Source organism: Quercus suber, unplaced genomic scaffold (assembly GCF_002906115.3).
Source record: "Quercus suber isolate HL8 unplaced genomic scaffold, Cork oak 2.0 scaffold_551, whole genome shotgun sequence".
NCBI lineage: Eukaryota > Viridiplantae > Streptophyta > Magnoliopsida > Fagales > Fagaceae > Quercus > Quercus suber.
In genome coordinates, this window is record NW_027069999.1 from 183,034 (window position 1) to 205,317 (window position 22,284).

The 22,284-nt window shown below is 33.0% G+C and overlaps 2 protein-coding genes across 2 annotated transcripts; one reads left to right on the forward strand and one right to left on the reverse strand.

Moving 5' to 3' along the window:
- The first annotated feature begins 2,524 nt into the window (after positions 1-2,524).
- On the forward strand, positions 2,525-4,595 carry LOC112019737 (ARM REPEAT PROTEIN INTERACTING WITH ABF2). Its single transcript, XM_024052254.2, has one exon. The coding sequence runs from the start codon at positions 2,640-2,642 to the stop codon at positions 4,287-4,289; it is 1,650 nt and encodes a 549-aa protein (XP_023908022.2). The 5' UTR covers positions 2,525-2,639; the 3' UTR covers positions 4,290-4,595.
- A 6,693-nt stretch (positions 4,596-11,288) lies between these two features.
- On the reverse strand, positions 11,289-12,515 carry LOC112019746 (CASP-like protein 1F1). The gene is made up of 3 exons (XM_024052264.2): positions 12,057-12,515; positions 11,834-11,957; positions 11,289-11,650 (listed from the first exon to the last, which is right to left on the reverse strand). The coding sequence occupies exons 1-3, from the start codon at positions 12,254-12,256 to the stop codon at positions 11,444-11,446; spliced, it is 531 nt and encodes a 176-aa protein (XP_023908032.2). The 5' UTR covers positions 12,257-12,515; the 3' UTR covers positions 11,289-11,443.
- Between the last annotated feature and the right edge of the window lie 9,769 nt (positions 12,516-22,284).

Below are 22,284 nucleotides of genomic sequence, written 5' to 3' on the forward strand. Positions count from 1 at the left end.
CCATGTGCATTTGTTCTACGCGTTGCCCAAAATTGCAATCTTGTATTGGCAGTTGCCTAAACTAGTAGGGGTATGCCTGAATCTATTTGCACTTTCAAGCTAAGTTCTTGTGTCTAAAAAAAACTATTTGGTTGAAACCTCCGTCTGCCTATGGCAAACGAGAATATTGAAGCCCTTTCTTAATGTCATTACCTTAGTTGAAAGTGAAGACAGCTCAACCATAGAATTTATTGGTCACTTCTGGATTTTTATATGATTTTATATTTTAGTTTAAGCATCTACCTTTTTCGATAGAACTATATTAAATTCATTAAAGCTACCAAGTGAACCTAAAGTTTCTGTATATGTCTGAGAATTACCCCAGAGTTTATCAAATATCAAAAGTATGTATCCGAATAGATGACCCTTTAGCTTCAAGACAAAGAATGAAGCAGTTCAGTTTTTGGTTTACTTTTTAGCCTTGGATTGTTCTGTGGGTTAAGCAAACATGAAAGAGAAGGGTAGTGAATAATGGTCAATTTGTATAATATTAAATCTGGTACCGGATCATTCTTTCAGTCAATCTTAGAGTTTTCATTGACATGCAATTAACTTACTGCCTGAATTCCAGGTTCAACTTGTAGATTTACTTTGAGCTCCCATTCATTACACATGGAAGCAAGAGAAACAATAATTTTCAACCCATTAGGGCCTCCACTTAAGCTACCACTTCAGACAACAGGCCTAGCATGCACTATTCCTGTTGTGTTCTCTATTTTTGTAGGCAAAGTTAAAAATTTAATTGGTTGTAGATTGTAGTCTCTCTTTCTCGGAATTTTAATCTACATGTTGAACCTGGAATTCATGCAGTTAGTTAATTACCAACTGTACTTTCATTTTTGATAAAAAAAAAAAAAAAATCCTCTTTTTTTCTTAATTGGGGTGTGTGTGATGTAATGGTCTTGATGGTGGGCAAAAATTTCAAGATTAATGCCCATAATAGAAGATCATGGGTTGGTGGGTGAGGATCTTGCCCATTTTTACTCAACGAATTGTACATTTTTTATATTGGGGAAATTCGTCATTCTCTCCTCACACATTTCATCATAAATGTAAATATGCTAGAAGGTTTAAAAATGCTTGAACATGTACCGCTAGTGGTATCTATTTCCATTTGAATTAAATAATTATTAATTTTTTTAAGATGAAAACATTTGTCCCTTTCTTTGGGATTTAATTTTGATGATTAAGTCTCAATTTGATTTAGATATTATATTTTGGGCTTTTTAAAAGAGTGACGTTTTGGCCCCGTTTGGTACGCCATTTCAAACAACATTTTTTAGTTTTTAAATAGCATTTCACGCATTTCAACACACTTTTTCACCCACACGTATTTCAAAAAACAATAAACAACAATTTTCAAACTACTCTACCAAACACCCCCTTTGGAATTATAACTCCTAGAAAGCAATGTAAAGACAGTGAAAAAACACGTTTAATGAACCCTAAAACACATGATTTTTTTGGGTCTAAAAAGTGAAAACGAACAAATAATAAATCTTCTTCTACGTACATAACAAAAATTAACACACTTGAACTAAGAAGGAAATATAATTTTTTCTAATCAATAAAAGAAAAATTAAGAAATAAAATCCCTTAACAATAGGTGGAACAAGAATCCATTTCCACAAACTTAAAAAGAACAAAAATTTTGACTTATTAGGAGATAATAAATATCTATCTCCCAAAAAAACAAAACAAAAACAATCAAAACTCCCTCCAACAAAAATCATAGATACGGCGGCAACTAACGGACCGAGTCAAAGGTGTCAAACTCAACCTCAAACCTCGACCTCTGCGACAGTGAACACCACGCTCCAAAACTCGCGTCTGAACACACCTCCTCTCTCTCTCTCTCTCTCTCTCTCTAATTTTTTAGTTTTTAAACAGCATTTCACGCATTTCAACACACTTTTTCACCCACACGTATTTCAAAAAACAATAAACAACAATTTTCAAACTACTCTACCAAACACCCCCTTTGGAATTATAACTCCTAGAAAGCAATGTAAAGACAGTGAAAAAACACGTTTAATGAACCCTAAAACACATGATTTTTTTGGGTCTAAAAAGTGAAAACGAACAAATAATAAATCTTCTTCTACGTACATAACAAAAATTAACACACTTGAACTAAGAAGGAAATATAATTTTTTCTAATCAATAAAAGAAAAATTAAGAAATAAAATCCCTTAACAATAGGTGGAACAAGAATCCATTTCCACAAACTTAAAAAGAACAAAAATTTTGACTTATTAGGAGATAATAAATATCTATCTCCCAAAAAAACAAAACAAAAACAATCAAAACTCCCTCCAACAAAAATCATAGATACGGCGGCAACTAACGGACCGAGTCAAAGGTGTCAAACTCAACCTCAAACCTCGACCTCTGCGACAGTGAACACCACGCTCCAAAACTCGCGTCTGAACACACCTCCTCTCTCTCTCTCTCTCTCTCTCTCTCATTGATAGTGTAGACTATTTCTTCAATCTCTCTTTCTAGTACACTACGGTCTCTCACACAAACCCTTCTCTCTCTCTTTATCGCTCTCTCTGTGTGTTTCTCTGTCTCTGTGTGTTTTGTTAGCGAAAAAAGCTATGAAGGCTTCAGATAACGACCCCATAACCCTCTCGACCCAACTCCTCTCCACACTCCAAAACCAAATCTCACAGACACAAAGCTTCAAAGGCAAATGGGGTCTGATCAAAACCAAGCTAAACGACCTCCAAACCCAACTCACAGACTTCACCGACTTCCCAAACTCTCGTTCAAACCCACTCTCTCTCGACCTCCTTTACTCCATTTCCCACACTCTGAACGACGCTGTGTTGCTCTCTGCAAAGTGCCAGACTTTGAGCTTATCGGAAGGGAAGCTCAAAACCCAGAGCGAAATCGATGCTGTATTGGCTAAACTGGACCGCCATGTCAGAGACAGTGAGATCTTGATCAAGAGCGGCGTGCTCTCTGACGGTATCGTTTTTGAGTCGAAGAGAGAGGCTGTGAGAGCTGAGTCGAGGAGTTTGATAACTCGGTTGCAGATTGGGTCTGCTGAGTCGAAGAACTCGGCGTTGGATTTGCTTTTGGAGCTTTTACAAGGGGATGACAAGAATGTGATGATCGCTGTGGCTCAAGGCGTGGTGCCTGTGTTGGTGAAATTGCTTGATTCGAGCTCGTTCGAGATGAAAGAGAAAGCTGTGAGTTTGATTTCGAGGATTTCATTGGTGGATTCGAGCAAGCACGTGGTGATTGCTGAGGGTCTTTTGCTTTTGAACCATTTGTTGAGAGTTTTGGACTCTGGGAGTGCTTTTGCTAAAGAAAAAGCATGTGTGGCACTACAAGTTCTGACCTTTAGCAAAGAAAACGCACGGGCTATTGGTTCTCGAGGTGGGATTTCATCGTTGTTGGAGATTTGTCAAGAGGGTACTCCCGGTTCTCAAGCTTTTGCAACTGGGGTTCTGAGAAATCTTGCTTTGTTTAGTGAAATTAAAGAGAATTTCGTTGAGGAAAATGGGGTTGGTGTTCTTTTGGGGGTTATGAATTCTGGGACTGCTTTGGCTCAAGAAAATGCAATTGGGTGTTTGTGTAATTTGGTTTCTGATGATGAAAGTTTGAAGCTTTTGGTCTTTAGGGAAGATGGGGTTCAGTGTTTGATGAATTTCTGGGACTCTAATAGTAATGACAATAGGGGTCTTGAAGTGGCGGTGGAATTGTTATGTCACTTGGCTTCTTGTCAAACTATTGCTGAAGTTGTTGTTTCGGAAGGGGTTATAGGTAGGCTTATGGGGGTCTTGAATTGTGGTGTGTTGGGTGTGAGAGTTGCGGCTGCTAAAGCTGTTTATGAGTTGGGATTTAGGACTAGAAGTCGAAAAGAGATTGGTGAATGTGGGTGTGTTGGTCCTTTAATCAGAATGTTGGATGGTAAGGCTGTGGAAGAGAAAGAAGCTGCTGCAATGGCTTTGTCAATTTTAATGTTGTATGCTGGGAATAAGAAGATTTTTAAGAAGGATGAGAGGGGGATTGTGAGTGCAGTTCTGCTTTTGGACCCTTTGGTTCAGAATTTGGATAAGAAATACCCTGTCTCCATATTGGCCTCGCTTGTGAATTCAAAGAATTGTAGGAAACAAATGGTTGCTGCTGGTGCTTGTCTGTTCTTGCAGAAGCTTGTTGAGATGGATATTGAAGGTTCTAAGAAGCTTCTTGATAGCCTCGGTCGGAGTAAGATATTGGGGGTGTTTTCCAGACCTTAGCAATGGAAAGTGAGCTTGAATTGGAACAAGCATGGTTATAGGAACTTGAGGATGATTCGTTGATCTGTATGTAACAATAGTTGTGTTTATTTGTTTTCAGTTTTTGTTTATGGTTTTATCTGTTTTTATGTTTATAATCGCAGTTTGTTTGCAGTAGAGAAGAAAATGTTACTAGCTTCATTGTTGATGCATACTTCTTTGTAGAGACATAATCTTAGGTTTGGTTACCTAACTCGGTTGGAGTTGATTGTTTGTTTTTTACCCAAATACTCAATAATAAGTGTTGGTAGCTAATATGTGAGCTTATACTTTGCCCTGATTGATAAGGGATTAAGGCTTAAGATGAATTCTTTCAAACTAACAACTCACAGTATTGGTCTTCTTGCTCTTTCATTCTCGTTTGGCTTGTATTTTATCTCTATGAGATGTTTGACTCCCGAAACAATTATCATGTTGAACATTGGATGGATTTTATTGTTGATGCTAAATGTTAAGATATTTTGCTAAAAGTAGATTTCTACAAGAAAATATTGTGCCTTTGGCATTGATTTTTATGAGTATCTAAAATTTTCCTTGCTGATCCCTTATATTAATGTGTATTTCATTGTGGCTTCTAGTCATTCTAAAGCATACCATTTAACTTATCTGGGTGGATCGAGTAATTAATGTTTTGCCGTGCTTCAGAAACTTCTGAGTTCAGGTCAAGGATTAATAATTCTTGGAATTTGCTTTTAGGCCATTACCTTAAATTCATGTTTCATAAGCTTCCCTTATGTAATAAACAAGTCTTTCTAGCTTTGAAACCAGGTAGGTGCCTCTCATTTTCTTATTTTGCATTATAGTCTGGCCTCTAAAAGTGACTAAATTGATGTCTTAATTGGTTTGCCATGTAAGTCATAATTCAGATTGTCACATTAAATATATACTAGTTTGGTACCTTGATACGTCTCTGCTTTAATGTCCGCCTAATTGTGGGTCTTGACCATGTGCATTTGTTCTACGCGTTGCCCAAAATTGCAATCTTGTATTGGCAGTTGCCTAAACTAGTAGGGGTATGCCTGAATCTATTTGCACTTTCAAGCTAAGTTCTTGTGTCTAAAAAAAACTATTTGGTTGAAACCTCCGTCTGCCTATGGCAAACGAGAATATTGAAGCCCTTTCTTAATGTCATTACCTTAGTTGAAAGTGAAGACAGCTCAACCATAGAATTTATTGGTCACTTCTGGATTTTTATATGATTTTATATTTTAGTTTAAGCATCTACCTTTTTCGATAGAACTATATTAAATTCATTAAAGCTACCAAGTGAACCTAAAGTTTCTGTATATGTCTGAGAATTACCCCAGAGTTTATCAAATATCAAAAGTATGTATCCGAATAGATGACCCTTTAGCTTCAAGACAGAATGAAGCAGTTCAGTTTTTGGTTTACTTTTTAGCCTTGGATTGTTCTGTGGGTTAAGCAAACATGAAAGAGAAGGGTAGTGAATAATGGTCAATTTGTATAATATTAAATCTGGTTCCGGATCATTCTTTCAGTCAATCTTAGAGTTTTCATTGACATGCAATTAACTTACTGCCTGAATTCCAGGTTCAACTTGTAGATTTACTTTGAGCTCCCATTCATTACACATGGAAGCAAGAGAAACAATAATTTTCAACCCATTAGGGCCTCCACTTAAGCTACCACTTCAGACAACAGGCCTAGCATGCACAATTCCTGTTGTGTTCTCTATTTTTGTAGGCAAAGTTAAAAATTTAATTGGTTGTAGATTGTAGTCTCTCTTTCTCGGAATTTTAATCTACATGTTGAACCTGGAATTCATGCAGTTAGTTAATTACCAACTGTACTTTCATTTTTGATCTCCAACTCTCAATTTGATCATCTTAATTTTGCTTGTATTTTTTCAAGGTGCTTTATGTTCATCTTCATGCACATAGATTAGTCATTTTCATCTTCAATGTTCATTGTCATGAACATAGAGTCGTCCTTTTCATCTTCAATAAAATTCTATTACTTATAAAATAAAAAAAGGGAAGAATCGAGTACATTGGGGATGTATTGTAAGGACAAAAATCAAGAACCAAAATTACCTATCAAGAAAAACATGAAAGGAAAAAATCACAATCCAAACAAAGATAGTATGTAAGAAAAAAAGATTTAATATCTAATAAGGACCGTTCACATCCTTCAAAATATATAGCATTTCTTTCACCCAAAATACACTGCATCAAGCAATGCGGTACAAGTCTCCAAAAATCTATTAAATTTATTATTATTATTATTATATACACACACATGTACATATACATGTGTAATCCCTTCTTTGTATGTTTGTTGATATGGTGTTTTAAAAGAAAAATAAGATTTGTATCATCTATGGGCATATTGGCAAGGCTTTTCATATAGTTGTAACTTGTGTGCCGTTCCTATTCTAACTAAGCCCAAACTTGTTTTGATGCTTTGAATTCTAGCTTGTCTAGAGTAGAGTGGGCTATATCTACACAGATTTAACTCATTCATACACAATGTGGGACAAAACACATACCTGTGATTTTGTGAACGTACAATCTAATTCATTATGATCCACACACTCTGGAAATTACAAACATACTGTGTTTCTCTCATTGCCTATCTGTTAACTAGCCCTTAAGGGGGTGGACGGGGCAACATTGGGCTTAGAATGGCCAATCTGCTGTGCAAAAAGTTAAGAGACACTATAAATTTCACGTACTGTCTCTCTCCCTCTCTCTCTCTGCCTTTGTAATGTGGTGGATCTGATGAATTGTGAGAGTGAAATTTTCAGCATAATTTGGATGCTTGTAGAACAAGTGATGTGGTCACACTAACTAGACCTAGTTTTATTATTATTATTATGCACAATATCATTAAAAGGTAGAAACACAAACATCATTCCTCCCCTCCTTGAACACTGAAGAAGGGAGGGAAAACATATTACAACAGATATACAACTTTTTTATAAAAGCAAACTTAGCAGGAGCATGTGTGACACAATTTGCATCCCTTCTAACCCAACCAAATGCACAGGAAGCAAATCTACGACTAAGCTCTACAACATTGCTTAAAAGTGTAGATATAGACTACTCTAAATTAGGCAAGCTAGAATTTTCAAAGCATCAAAACACGTTTAAGCTTACTTAGAATAGGAATGGCACACAAGTTACAACTATATGAAAAGCCTTGCTAATACCCAAAGATGATACAAATCTTATTTTTCTTTTATAATACCAAATCAACAAACATACAAAGAAGGGATTATATATATAATAAATTTAATAACATAAAAATGTTTCATAATTATTGATGCGACCCATTATGATTGGTGCATCAATAGTAAATTTATGTAAATATAATGTTATTCCAAACAAAACATATCTCCTCAACAAGTTATAAAATAAAAAACTGTGTAAACTTTTGACTTTCTAACATTACCGTTAGGCATAAGAAAACAAAGCAAAAAACAAAGAGAAAAAAAAAAGAGAATAAAAAATAGCGTAAAAAATCAAGAACTAGGAGCCCGAAAAATATGAATGAAAGAGGTATCAATCATTATATATACTAGCAATAGTGGTAGCTATACGGCTATTTTTAGCACCATTAATACTTAAAAAAAATAATAATATTTTATTTATTAAAATTCTCTCTCTTCTCTCATTAAAAAAAATATTTTCTCTTTTTCTTTCTTTCTCTCTCTCTCTGGCCTCCCTCATCTCCTCTCTACTTCATCGGCCAGCTCGCCGGCAGTGGTGCTCATAAAATCCATATAAAAACCCACCGAATTAGACACCCAGCCACCAGAAACAACACCGGATCGGACCACTGCTACCGAAGCAACACTGATCCACCAAACCCACGGATCATTAAACCAATCCCAACGACCCACCATCGCCACCAACGACAGAACGCCCACTACCACCACCATCGCCTGCAATAAGCGACCCACCACAAACCCATGCATTCACAACCACCACAAAACACAAACCCACATCACAAATCAAAAACCCATGGTAGATTGGTTAGAGTAGAGAGAAAGATCACAAACCCACAACACAACTCACAAACTCGTGTTAGCATAACCCACAACCAAAAGGATCCTCGAGAGTTTTGATGATTTTGTCTCCAACGCTGGCGAGGAAGGTTTTAGGATGGTGATGGGCGGGAAGGAGAGAGCGGCGATGAGATAGAGAGAAGTGAGAAGTGAGAGTGGAGAATGGAGAGGCATGGCACGCATAGTGATAAAGAGAAAGAAAGAAATTAATAAAATAATGTAGTAGATATAATATTTTATTGCAAAGTTTATATTATTTTATTGTGTTAAAAGTTGAAAATAAATTCACTAATGCTGGATGTTTTATAAAGTGAGTAGGTAAAATAGATAAAATTATGGTACCAAATAGCTAACAAAATAACACCACTACTATGGATGCTCTTATGGTTCTAAAGATAAATTTCCTGCTAGTGGAGTAGCATTGCTATGTGTTGCATACCTAGAAATCGTTTTCACTTTTTGGAACTGTTACCTTGCATAGCAGAGCTCAATCTTAAAGGGAATTTCACTATTCTTGTGCTTTTTGGTTTTCTATTATGGATGTAGGCCATCAAATTGAATTGGAGAGAGAATATCTTAGTAGGACTCCAATTGAGTAGTTAATAATTTAGTATAACATATAGAGACACTACTTAACACAAAAGATTTGAGTTTATGAGTTTGAGTTCAATTATGCTATATTAATTACTCATTTTTGTTTTACTATTTAATGTGGGGGCTTCACTCACGTGTACCGAATAATAAGCATAGCATTAGAACTCTATGTTGCCTTTCAGTGTCGTCATTAGGCTCATGCTTTTCAGTGTTGTCATTAGGCTAGTACGTAGGTTTTAAATTCCATCAGAGACTTGAGTAATACAAAGGATGGAAATTTGTTGCTCCACATTCTTTACTTTTGGCAACAAACCTCAATACACCCCCTAATACATGTCATTTTATTAGAATTAAGGATATTTCATATTTGTAAGAGAATAAATTGGGTTAAGAGCTGGCGTAAAAGGTGTGTTTTACGCCAGCCAATCCTGACCTGCCACGTCACCAAACTTTTTTTTTTTTCCAAGTAAAAGAGATTAAGCCTAAAGCCCTTAACCCTCTCTCCCTCTCTTTCTCTTCTCTCCTGACCCGATCTCTCCATCTCTGGATCAAACCCATGACCTCCAGGGTCGGAGCTTCAAAGCTCAACACAAGCACCAATAGAGCTCAACAGAGGGAAGAGGGTTACGGGCTTAAGGCTTAATCTTTTTTGCTGAAAAAAAATAAAAAGTTTGGTGATATGGCAGGTCAGGATTCGCTGGCGTAAAACACACCTTTTACGAGCCAGCTCCTGACACAATTTATTCTCTATTTGTAAACTTTGTCAAGAAGTTCAGCTTTGGCTATTTGTTTTTGGCTAATATACGTGCTAGTTTCCCACTTGTCATGATATATGAAGTCATTATCAAATGTTTTTTTTTTTTTAATTTATATATATATATATATATTTTATTACTCTAACTTGTAGAAAAAGATAACTATTAAGTTAACCCTCAAGATTTAGCCAAAAAAAAAAAAAAAAAAGTTAACCCTCAAGATAAATCAACCACAAGCAGATAAATAATTGAAGGTTGTCTAGGTCTCTTCAACATTAGGTTATATATCAAATCAATTTCTTTTCTTTATTCTTTGCTATTACTTGCAAGTTATAATATGAAATCACTTGTCATGATATATGAAGTTATGTAAGAAAGTTATTAGGTAGAAAATGTAAATTGTCCATTTTTAAAATATTTTTATGTTCATTAATTTTAGACTTTTTGGTTTTTGTATACAATAATTTACTTGAATGGATATTTATGATATGGTCTTACATTTGATTCCAAAATTAAGAAATAAAACTCTCTAAAAATAAATAATTTAGGACACATGATACAAAATTGAACTTCAATTGTAGAATCTAATTGAACTTTCTCTAAGTTTTACTTATTAATATATATTAGTATGTAGCTCCGTGCTACCGCACGGGAATGAATATATTGTTAATCATGAGTTTATTCATGTTTAAAAGGCTCAGTTAATTCTAAATTTATATTATTAACAAGAAAATTTCATTAACAAAACTTAGCAGTATATATATTTTACACAGAAAGATGAACCTTGGTGACAATGTTTATCTAAAAGATCCATTCACGCTTTTAAATCTTTAATCTCTATTGGTGATTGAAATTTTCGTAGCTTAAAAATTTTAAAATTAGAAAAAAAAAAAAAAATCTCAGAGTTGTACTCATTTTATAGTTTTACGATGGGTCATTTTGTAACATGATGTGCATTTGTGTGAAGAAAAAACCTCTGAAGTTCCATGGCTGATAAAAGAAATTTTCTTCAATCTCTTTTTATAGAGAGATGGGTTTATGCATGTTTTTATACATCCTTCATAGTTGTATTATCATGAAGCAGGTCCAATGGCCCCATGTTTACTTTATAGCAGGCTCAAGATTCAAGAACATGCATATATTTGTAACTTTAAAAAAAAAAAAAAAAAAAAATCCCACTGTCAAATGTTCTCCAAAGAGACATGAACCTTATAAAGTTTCTTTTAAACATTATAGGATTTGTAATTTAATTACCAAATCTTTCAGATATCCTTGAGGTTGTGTCCATCAAATTCCTTGAAAAGACAGGTTAAGAAGAAGTTTATTGACAAGAGAGATGACTAAATAATGTTCAACAAGAAACAAATACAACCATGTAAAGTAAATAAATATCAAATTTTTTGATTGGTAAATAAGGGAGGTGTTGGTGGGGTTCCAAGTTCGAACCCAGACACCAACCACCATAAAGGTGTCGGTAGATGACTACCAAAAATTACCAATCAAAGACGTGGACTAGCATCATGTTGAATTCATTATTCATTGAATATGAAAAAAAAAAAAAGTAGAAAAGTCAAGAAAATGTTTCATCTAAAACGGGGTTTCTTTATGAAGCAGAATCATAGCATTACATAATTTTATATTATACAATCATCAACATCATCATCATCATAAATTACTCCTTCTTCTTCTTAGGATACATCAGCTAAATTATTTAAGAGTCTTAAACTTGAATCAGTCTAAGACTTGCTAGCAGATAAGATAGTAAGCAACAATAAGCAAGCGAAAGACAAGTAAGAAAGTATCACAGAAGTAGTCATCTTGTTGCAGAATTTGCCCACATATTCACAAATTGGCATCCAACCGCTATGAGTGTTCCCGTATCGTCCAATGTTCCCTTCAGCAGTTGCGGCCGCGGATCCAGCAAGAACCAACAACGTCATAGACTGTCATAATCAAAATCAAAAAAATTACACCATATTCATCATCTTAACAATGATATATATCTAACATTCATGACATTTATATTTGTAATAAAATATTGGACAATTATTCGCATTAGATATTTACAATAGAAGACTTGAAAACCGGCAAAAAGATTAAAGAAAGAAGAAGAAAAGAACTCATACCAAATCATGAAGGAACAAGTAGTAGAACTTGGCAGGGTTTGAGCCTTGATGACAAAGGAAGAAAACAAGGAGCAAAGATAGGATAGAGAGGACACAAACAATAGCATTTGCAAAAGCAAAGAACCTGCATATAAAAGGTTGAATAAACAAATATGAGGACCAAATTCAAGTAATTCTTTTTATCTTTAATAATTTTTTTTTTTGTATGAAAATTTAATCTTACTTGAGAGTAGGGGAATAGCTATATCGAGCATCAACGGGGACACCAAAAGCTGTCGTTGATTGCCGGCTAGTTAGCACCACCCATGTTGCAGCCAATGTTAAGGAAATTGTCAAAATTCTCAGTCCAATTTGGGCTCCAAGGACAAGCTTTTGGGTTTTCAGAGGTGGGTTTTGTGGAAACTTGGCTTCAAGGCTAGACATTGTGAATTGGGTGAGAGAAGAAAAAAAGTGGTTGGAGGCAGAGCAAAAACAGAGCAAGAGAAGAGTAATAAGGAGGAAAAGAAGCGCTTAAGCTTAGGGAAAGGATATATGGAAAGAGTGTTAAGTTAATGGGAGTATTTATAGAGGAGAGAAGTGAGTAACCTTTGTAGGCCACAATGATGTGAGTATTGATTTCAAGCGCAGAAAGTATTGTGGTCTCTATTCTCTTAACATTAAAACATTAGACCAGTCAAGTGGATCTCATACTGCTATAAGGTCTTTGTATGGAAAACTCAACTTGGGTTTTTGGATTATTAGGTACACATTATTTTTTATAATTTCTTTCACAACTTGTTAAACCGGCAAGTTGTGATTTGAAAATTTAAATAGGGGCTTAGGGTTTGGGGATAATGTATTGTAGAGCATTAGATTGACTTTATTGATTAAGCTTAACACTGGAATAGAGTGGACTATAGTTATTGTTAATTTGCTTTAAAGGGAAAAGTAAAACCAATAACTAAAGAATAGAAAGTGAGATTAATTTTTCTTCTAGGGGTGTTGACCTTAATATTGTAACGGATTTCCTCATGCAATTAAATGCTGAATTTATTCAATGCCCTTTTTGTATTGCACTTTTCATTTAAGGTATAAGTGGAACCAAGATTTCTATACTTTTCTTTAAAAAAAAAAAAATGGATCCAATATTATTTCTATGAGCAATAATCTAGAGTCACAAAATATTTCATTGAGTAAAAATTACAATACTCTTGTATGCTCCGGGCACATGAGACACATGTCTCAGGGCCCATGTGTCAATGAGACATATGTCTCATGCGCCTTTTACTTGTCAATTTAACTGTTTTGAAAATTGTTGTGTTTGTAGCATTACTCTTATGTATGAGAGAAGAGAGGGGTAGTTCTTGTACAAGATTGTTTGTAGATCTGTCAGCTTCTTTGTAAATTGAATTCAATTTGCTGCAAATAATTGGTTTAACCGAATTCTGACAGTCAGTAGTTGGGGGAACAGAAGGCTTAAATTCTCTCAGGAAACTCTTAGAATAGATATATGTACTGGTAACAGGTTGGTATTGTAGTAGGTGCAACGCTTATACATTGATTTGCATAAACTTGATTAGATAATAGCTGTGTTCCAATAATTAGTCTTACTCGAGAACTGAAGCCATCAATCCTTTGTTTGTTTAGCAGATCACATGCTAAGGTGACTAGTTATCTGGGTGTGCAATTGCCCAAATTCAAGATTTATAACTTGCTTCTAAAATGAGTTTGTACTCGATGACATTGCTACGATTTTTTTTTTTCTTTTCATTATTTTTGTGCTACAAGGTCGAGGCTTATGAATTTGGAGCTCAGCTTGTGAATTATTATATTCTTATTTCTTACGCAAGGCCACGCTAATCTTCAATTATTGTGGAGTCAATGTCAGTTTAGTCTAAGAAATTTAGCCGTTATTTGTTCATGACATCTGATTCTGCGTAATGTACAACAACTATGGCAACTATGGCAAGTGCATTCACTCATCCATCTATATCCAGTGACAGAGTCAGACTTTTTTTTTAAAGGGAGCCGCAATTAGTAAAATTTTATATATAATATATGAAAATTATAAGAGAGGAGATGAAAGTTTTTAGAAGTCAGAGGGTTTTCCCCCTCTCCCAGGCCGTATATATATCCTTTTGAGTCGGTAAATTTAGGGTTGTAATAAATGAATTAAGTTGTTTATGAAAAACTCAAGTTCAATTTAGGAAAAGACTTGTTTATATTTGATTGTTTAGCAAACAAGTCAAACTCAATTACAAACCTAAATTTAGGTTCGACTATTAAACAAGTCAAGTTCAAACATAATAATATGTTCGTGAATAAGTTTGTGAAGTTAAAACATTTTAGTTATAGTTTTACTATATATGGGAAAATAATAAGCTAATCAAGTAACTTGTGAACAAGCTCGAGCTTGTTCGACAAGAAAATGAACTAAACTTGAATATATAATCTTGTTTCATGGTGAACTCAAACTCGCCTTGTATTCAAAATAATATAAGATGAACATGTCTAAACTTTTAATACTAAACTTGGCTAGACTTGTTTACAGTTTTAGAAGAAGTATCTCTTACCAAGTCACACGAGTGAATGCCATGAAATTTTATTTTATACAATTTGGTAGCATTGGTTCCACCAATTTCTTACATGGTATTTACTCATTGTATTGTTACATAAATAATTTGGCATAATGGTTATAAGTGTAGTCACAATGTTGTAGATCATATAAAAAATAATTATTGTCTTGGTTAGCAATAAAGAACAATCATATATAGAACATATATTAAAAATTCAAATATTCTTAAAAAAAAACAAAAAACAAAAAACAAAAAGAAAAAGCATATATATATATTTTTATGGGAAAGAAAAAGCATATTTTAAGTGTCCATATCACAGTCCATATTGCTTTATCCATAGCCAGATTTCGACAGCCCTCCAATCTCGAAGATTTCCAATAAATTGGTCACATATATGAAACTTGTATTAAATATTTCCAAATTTCCAGACGATGATGCTTTATTTCCAGTGGTTCTTTTCAGAGGTTGCAAATGAAAGGAAAAGAGGTTCTAGCTTCTAGGCAAGTCTACTGGGCTCTGAATTCAATCCTTGGCCACGTTGATTGTGGAATTGTGGAAAGTAACAAAGCTTGTAGTTGTGGTGGCCCGTCTATTTCTTTAATATGTGCAAGTTCAGTCTAATTTGTGGTACACATCTTGGTCAAGCAAATTTTCTTCTTTTCTATGTCACAGAAATTTAGATTGTCCTTTTCTGCAGCTACATTTATTTCAATATTCAATTTTATTTTATCTTGTTCCTCGTGCATGCATTAATGGTATGAAACACTCTTGTATGCATGGCCATGAGCTATTTACATTTTAGATCACTCACTCACACTTTCAAGAACAATCCTTCATCTTAGTGGTTTTGAAACAAAAAAACAGGTTCATAACCTAATCCAACAATGTACTGCTATAGCCAGCTAGATGCTACAAAATATGGCTAGCAATCGGATATACTTATTTGCTAGTATTATCTATATAAGATAATATTGTTGAAACAATATTTAAAATACACCACATGGACTTGCAAATTCCATGAATATAGCTATTTCCCTCTTGAAACACAAAGACAGTTTCTTTTCAACATTGCTGGGAAAGTAATGGAGCCTCAGCCGCCTAGCACCATTCTTTGCTTAGTGATGATGAAGTTCATGATGATGACATAGGAGCAAATAAACCGTGTCAAATACTCATAACTTACCTTCCAATGCTGTTAATCCTATAGCTATAAGAATAATATTTTATGGCAATTGGGGTTCATTCTTTATGCATTTCATTTGGAATTTCTTGTTAGATATTAGGGTCCATCCCTTGATAAGAAAATCATATTAGGTCTCTTCTGGATGTAACTTTATTAACTGGCAGTGTAAAAAGAGTATAAAGTCCACAAATTTCCAAAGCAACTTGTGGTACAAGCAAACAAATGCAAAGCAACAGCATGCCCTTGACAACATTCAATTTGTGGTGATTCTTGATAGTTCTCTTTTGGTGCTCCAATTAATCTTCCATCAAGCAAAATTTCCAATCAGCTGCCTGAAGTAGCTGTGGTTAAGCACGTGCCTAATTTTCTTGTGGAAGCAGTTCTTTCTTCCAAAAGATACCCATACAACAAAGAAGTAGTTTTGGACAAATTTTAGCTACAAAATTGATTGTAATTTAAGGCTATAACCTTCCTCAATATTTTTTTATTGGAGATGAATTTTGACAAATCCACTATTGGATTACATCTTCTTTTTATGTCCTCCATGCTTGCAAAATTTCTAGAAAATTAAAGATTAATAGTTATGCCATCAATAAATTGTTTAAATTGCATGTTTTGTAGTTTAAAATTATGCATAACATATAAACTTATAAATCATATAGTAGATAATATTTGATTAACATAAAATTTGACATGTATATTAAGAGTATAAAGAACATGCAATTTAACAATGAAATTTTCAAAATATATAGTAATATTTATTTTATTGAGTAAGGTTATAGTCTTAGGCTACAATTAATTTTGTACCTAAACTTTGTGCATTAGTTATTTATTAAACTTAAGATCCAATAAATTAGTTCCAAATTGGTAAAACTTCTCCATTACTAACAGGTTATGGTTTCAGAATTTGTACTAACTTTAAATTTCAATATTTCGTTTTTGTTACTATTTTTTATTGCCAATGAGATCTGATACTACTCAGTACTCAATGCTTATTATGTTTTAGAGTTTTAGTGGGTGCACGTGGTTAAGAGAGAGAGAAATAGGGGAAGATTTTTTTTAATGTTTCTATATGTTTTTACGTACAAATAAAGACCTATATTTATGGGCACACTTAAAAGTGATTAAGAAGAAATATGTGTGTTGTACAAATAATAATATTGGGTCTGGCCCAATATAAGTACTTGTAGGGTGGGGCTGGAAGGGCAAGGGTTAGGGTTCAAGTTTTCAGGAAAAATTTTCACATATATATTAGATTATGTATAATGTTACAGTAGAATTTCTATTTTGTATAAAATATATATATATATTTATATTTATATTGGGTCTAGCCTTTAGGTCAATAATTAACCAAACTAATATTCTAATAACGCACACTATATATCCATGCAAAGGGCTAAATTTAGCTGGCCCATATAATTAATATCATCGTCACAGGTAATTGCAAAATCTATTTTAAGGTTGCAGTATCATGTTAAGATACCTAATTGGCAAATTGTAGCTTTGGATAATGGTATTCTCAATCTTCTGGTAGATCAAAATATTTAAACTGGAATAAAAAGGAAGATGAGAAGTCCCAAGGTGTTGTACTCCACCTTTGGAGCAGATTACTAGTGTTTTCACTTCATTTTATTATGAAAATGGATCTTCTTGTTTTCTAAATGTGATTTATATATGTGCCTTGATTGCGTTAACTTCATTCCACAAATTAGTGAGTGCAAAACTGCAAAGGGAATATATATGCATGTTATAGTCAAATTCGTCCAAACCAATTGTAGGCCAAATATTTGTGAAACAAGCAACTTAAGCTTGGATTAGTCTAGGGTTAGTCAAGTTCTCTTTAGTAAATAAATTTTACATTGTGTTCATTGTAACACATGTATTTAATATTAAATTATAGTTGTTCAAAGACTTTCATATTGTGGACATAAGCTATCAAACCGAACTACGTAAACCTTTATATTCGTTCTATTTTTCATATTTTCGCTCATCATTCAATTACCCATTATCACACAACAACTTTAACAATATACATCACAATATGGAGCATGGAAGGAGCTCGAAGCTGGTAGCATGGGACCATAATGACTGAATTTTGGTTCAATTCAGTGTCACATGAAATTGAATTGAATTTAAAAACCTATGTTGGGTCCCAATTGAATTGAATTTAGGTTCTTTTATTGTGATGGTTCAATCCATATATACACATTTGCATTGCATTCACACGAAATGAGAACGATCACTCTTTGAAGTCCCATTTGGGTCCCAATTTATAGTGTATATTTTTCGTATCTTACCTAAAAAATGTTAACGTCTTGGAAGAAACTAAGGGAGTCAATCTCGTACTAGAGGCTGTACCAGTTTGACCAGTGGAACGAGTTATTTCGCTACTGGTCAATACCAGTGTACCGTTTCATGTTTACCATTATTTTTTATATTTATAAATATATGTATGTGTATTATAATAAATATAAAAGTTTCCCATAAAATATTACTTCAATTCAAAACAAATTATTCATGGTTTTAGACTTTAGCATCAATTAAAAGAAAAGAAAAAAAACACAATATAAAAAATAGAAAGCTCAATTGTTTATTGCATACTAAGAAAACAAATAATATTAATAAGTTAATGCATATAAGTTACCATTTTGCCCTTACAAAAATTCAAAAATTACCTCAAAAAAAAATTATGTACAAGTCGGTACGCCCGATCCTGGCCAGTATTGCCTGAATTTGGCCGGTATGGCCAATACATGGCCGATATTTAAGTTGGTATGAAACCTTGATATTTCGATACCTGTATACGTACCGGTACGGTACATACCGGCTAGTACCGGTACAGTATCGACTACCTTGGAAGAAACATCATTGCCGTTGTTTTCACAGGAAAATGATAGAAAATGATAGTGAGAAATTGAGTTGATTTGGTGTGGACAAGACAATATACGCATGGACCAAATCATGTTCCGCCCATATCTTACCTTATTATGGCACAGTGTACAATGGATTTAAATCACAAGTGCATGGAGCTTCCAAAAAAAAAAATCATATGTGCATTGAGCTTATCTCTTTATTTGATTGAAAACAATGGCAATGAAAATTAATCGTGTTTTGGAAGAGATAATGATCATATTAGCATATATATATATATATATATAATTATATATGGGATATCTTAACAATGCTCTAATGGCATTGGTCTAAAAGCTATTTTTAGAAACATTTTATTGGGAGAATGATAAAACAATAAATGTTATTAACACTTTTTTTTATATTTTCCCTTAAGTAATGTTAAAATTTTCCTATTATGGTTTATTAACAATTACCCTAAATGCATTTTCGTTCACACGACTCTATATGTATATAGATATCATATGGATAAATACTAAATGATATCATGAACCTTGGATTCCATCCCAAGGACTAATTAATCCCCATAAAATATTATAAACTACAACAAAAAATGAAAAAGAAAGACATGCATAAATGTCATTATCTTATGACAAGAGCAGCTCAATATACTTTGAGACCTAAGACAATAAATTTAAGTGAATTTATTTAAATATTTAAATATTATATATATATATATATATATTTTCATTTAATAATCATTAGTCTTTCTTTTCTTTTCTTTTTTTGCGATTCAAAGTTTTTTGTATTTAGGTTTTATGTAATTAATCCACTTAAAATTATATTATGACAAGCAGATAATAAATTTTAAAGTTTAGAATGATAAAATCTAATTTAATAAAAGCATTGTAGCAACTTCAATTAATAATATAATCTACCATGTAAGAGAATGATTTACAAAAATTAAAACCTCGAGTTGTTAGGAAAAATAGATTGTCAATGATTATTAGGCACATTCATAACAATTTTATTTTTCAATATTTTTTTAGTGAAACTATTTAAGGTTTCAATTGGTTTGGATTTTTATTGACTCAATACTTTGAAGGTCTTCTTAGTGGTGGGGGAAAAAATAAAAAACCCACCTACATTTTTTTTCTTTAAAAAAAATGCAATTATTATTTTACAATTTTGAGATTTTTGAGTACAATTTTGAGGGTCTTTTTGTTTATGTGATAAGGGATCATAAGATCCTTTCTAAATTTTTGGGGAAAAGTGGGCCTTAGGCTAGGCTTTGAGCTGGCCCTGTCCCATGACACCACCCTTTTACAACATAAGAGACTCACGTATATTATAAGAGAAAGGTCTCGTATGATCATTTCATATATAATTTTTTAACAATGCAAAACGCGCATTGTTTCGTATATTAATCTAACCATGTAAAAGGCATATTGCTAAATTTCTTTTTAATGGGTGGTACATCGTTAATTAAAGGGTATAAACAACACACGTTGGATTGAAAGGCTGAAAATGACATGCCTTTGGTTAGACAAAGAAAAGTGTTGTTGAATGGATGGCAAAAACATGTCTTTGATCTGGTAAAATAAATTATAGGTTTTTTTTTTTTTTAATTTATTTAAAATTATCTGAATATGGTTATTTATTATTTATTTTTATGAATAGAAGATTTTATTAAAACAAACACAACAAATTACGGCCAAATGGCCAAATATCACTATTGGGCAAAATATGTAGGGATCTTCTACTGTTTGCGAAATAATTAGAGATTTACCACTTTTTTAAAAGTCGAGTTTATGTTCCATGAAAAATAGCCACCAATTTTTATATAACTCAAGCTCTAGAAACTCAATTTAAATAAAAAATAGCACGGCAAACTTGAAGATTTTTTTTTTTTTCAAAAGAACTCGAGTTACACGACAAATTCGAGTCTCACAAACTCAAGTTCCTAAAAAGTGTTACATCTATATATATATATATTTCCAAAATAGTGATAAATCATTAAATATTTTACCAAATATTGGTATTTGGCCATTTTCTCCAACAACTTACCACAGCAAACGACAAACACAACAAAAGGACCAGCGTCCTTCTCAAGAGAGCAGCCTCCAAGCAAGGAGGACAAGAACCAACGCCAATAGACCCCACAAAATTATAGCTCAACGACCATTTTACAAAACAATGAGCTGCACCATTTGCAACGCTAGAGACCCAACTAAAAGATACATTGTGAGAACGAGAAACCATAAGGAAAATATCTTGAACAATATTCCCAATTCTCCAAGGAACAGTGGAATCTGAAAGGCATAAAGCCTGATAGCAAATGAGTGAGTCTCCTTCCAAAACAATTGAGCCAAAATCTTTATCAATTGACATGCAAATCGCCCATCTCATTGCTTCAGCCTCCGCTTGGAGAGGAAGGGTGGTTTCCACTCTTTCGGAGCAAGCGAAAACCAACTCCCCTCTTTTGGTTACAAGACTCAAAATAATAGCAACTCCGTAATTTGAACCCACATCAACATTTGCATTAATTTTAATCACGCCCCTATTTGGTTTAACCCAAGTGGATTGAGAGGACAAATTGGATACGATCTTATGATTTGAAATCTATTAACAATTCAAATCTTATAAAAAAATTATAAGTTTATGAGATGAAAAGATCTAGATTATTCTTGATTTTATCGGTTAAAATGGCGAAAAAAAATAGAAGCCCACATGCCATGTCAATGTTAATTTAAAAAAAAAAAAAATAGACTTATTAAAAACAAAAACAAAAAAGCCCCCAAAAAAAAAATGCTCTATCTAATAATTTATTGATGACAATTTTGGCTTAAACATTATCTAGGATCTCTAATTCGACCATAATAAATTTTATCATTTGAGCTAATTAGATCCCTTGACAATCATAAAATTTTGTACTACTCTTTCAAGTCTTAGTCACAACTCACAAGCAACAAAGTAATTTTTTTTAATTTTTTAAGCAAAGCGACAAAGTAAAACTATGGGAGTCTATATACTTCATCTGGAACCGCAGCCTCAACAATGACATCGGAGCTAATTGGTTTACTTCTTTTTTTCTTTGTTGATAAAAAAGCTTTGGTTTTATTTATTTTATTTTATTTTATTATTATAAAAAAATCTTTGGTTTTCAATAGCACGTAAGTGATTGACTAATTTTATTTATTTTATTTTATTTTATTATTATAAAAAAAGCTTTGGTTTTCAATAGCACGTAAGTGATTGACTAACTTCTTCTCAAAAAAAAAAACAAAAGTGATTGACTAACTAACAAATTAATATGCAATAATCATCACATTATTAAAATCAAATATCAATATGCAATAAAAAAAATATTACATGTGTGCGCGCGCACACACATATATATCTTTGAATTTCAAGTAAATATGTGATAGGAATTGAATGCATAATCATCGCATTATTATCTATTGATTTTAGTCTAATGAAACTGGCATTTTTATTCTTGTTTGTTGAGATTAATAATGGTTTTTTTTTTTCTTGAGAAACAATTAATAATGGTATTTAAAAAAGGGAAGCACGATGGAAAACATTTTTAATTTTGTTTATTGAGATTAATAATGTTAGATTTTCCTTCTTTTTTTTTTTTTTTTTTAAAGGTTTGTTTAATATTTTAATCCCTAACTTTTATTTCATGTTTCAAAATGATCCTCATCCATTGAAATGTTTCATTTTCGGCCTTATACTTTTAAGTTTGGGTAAAAAAGGTCCCAACCATTAACTCTTATTCTAAATTTCTCTATCTCCAAATAGATATAATAAAACAAAGAGTAAACAAATATTTGAATAAGTAATCTCTTCCCTCCTTTGTT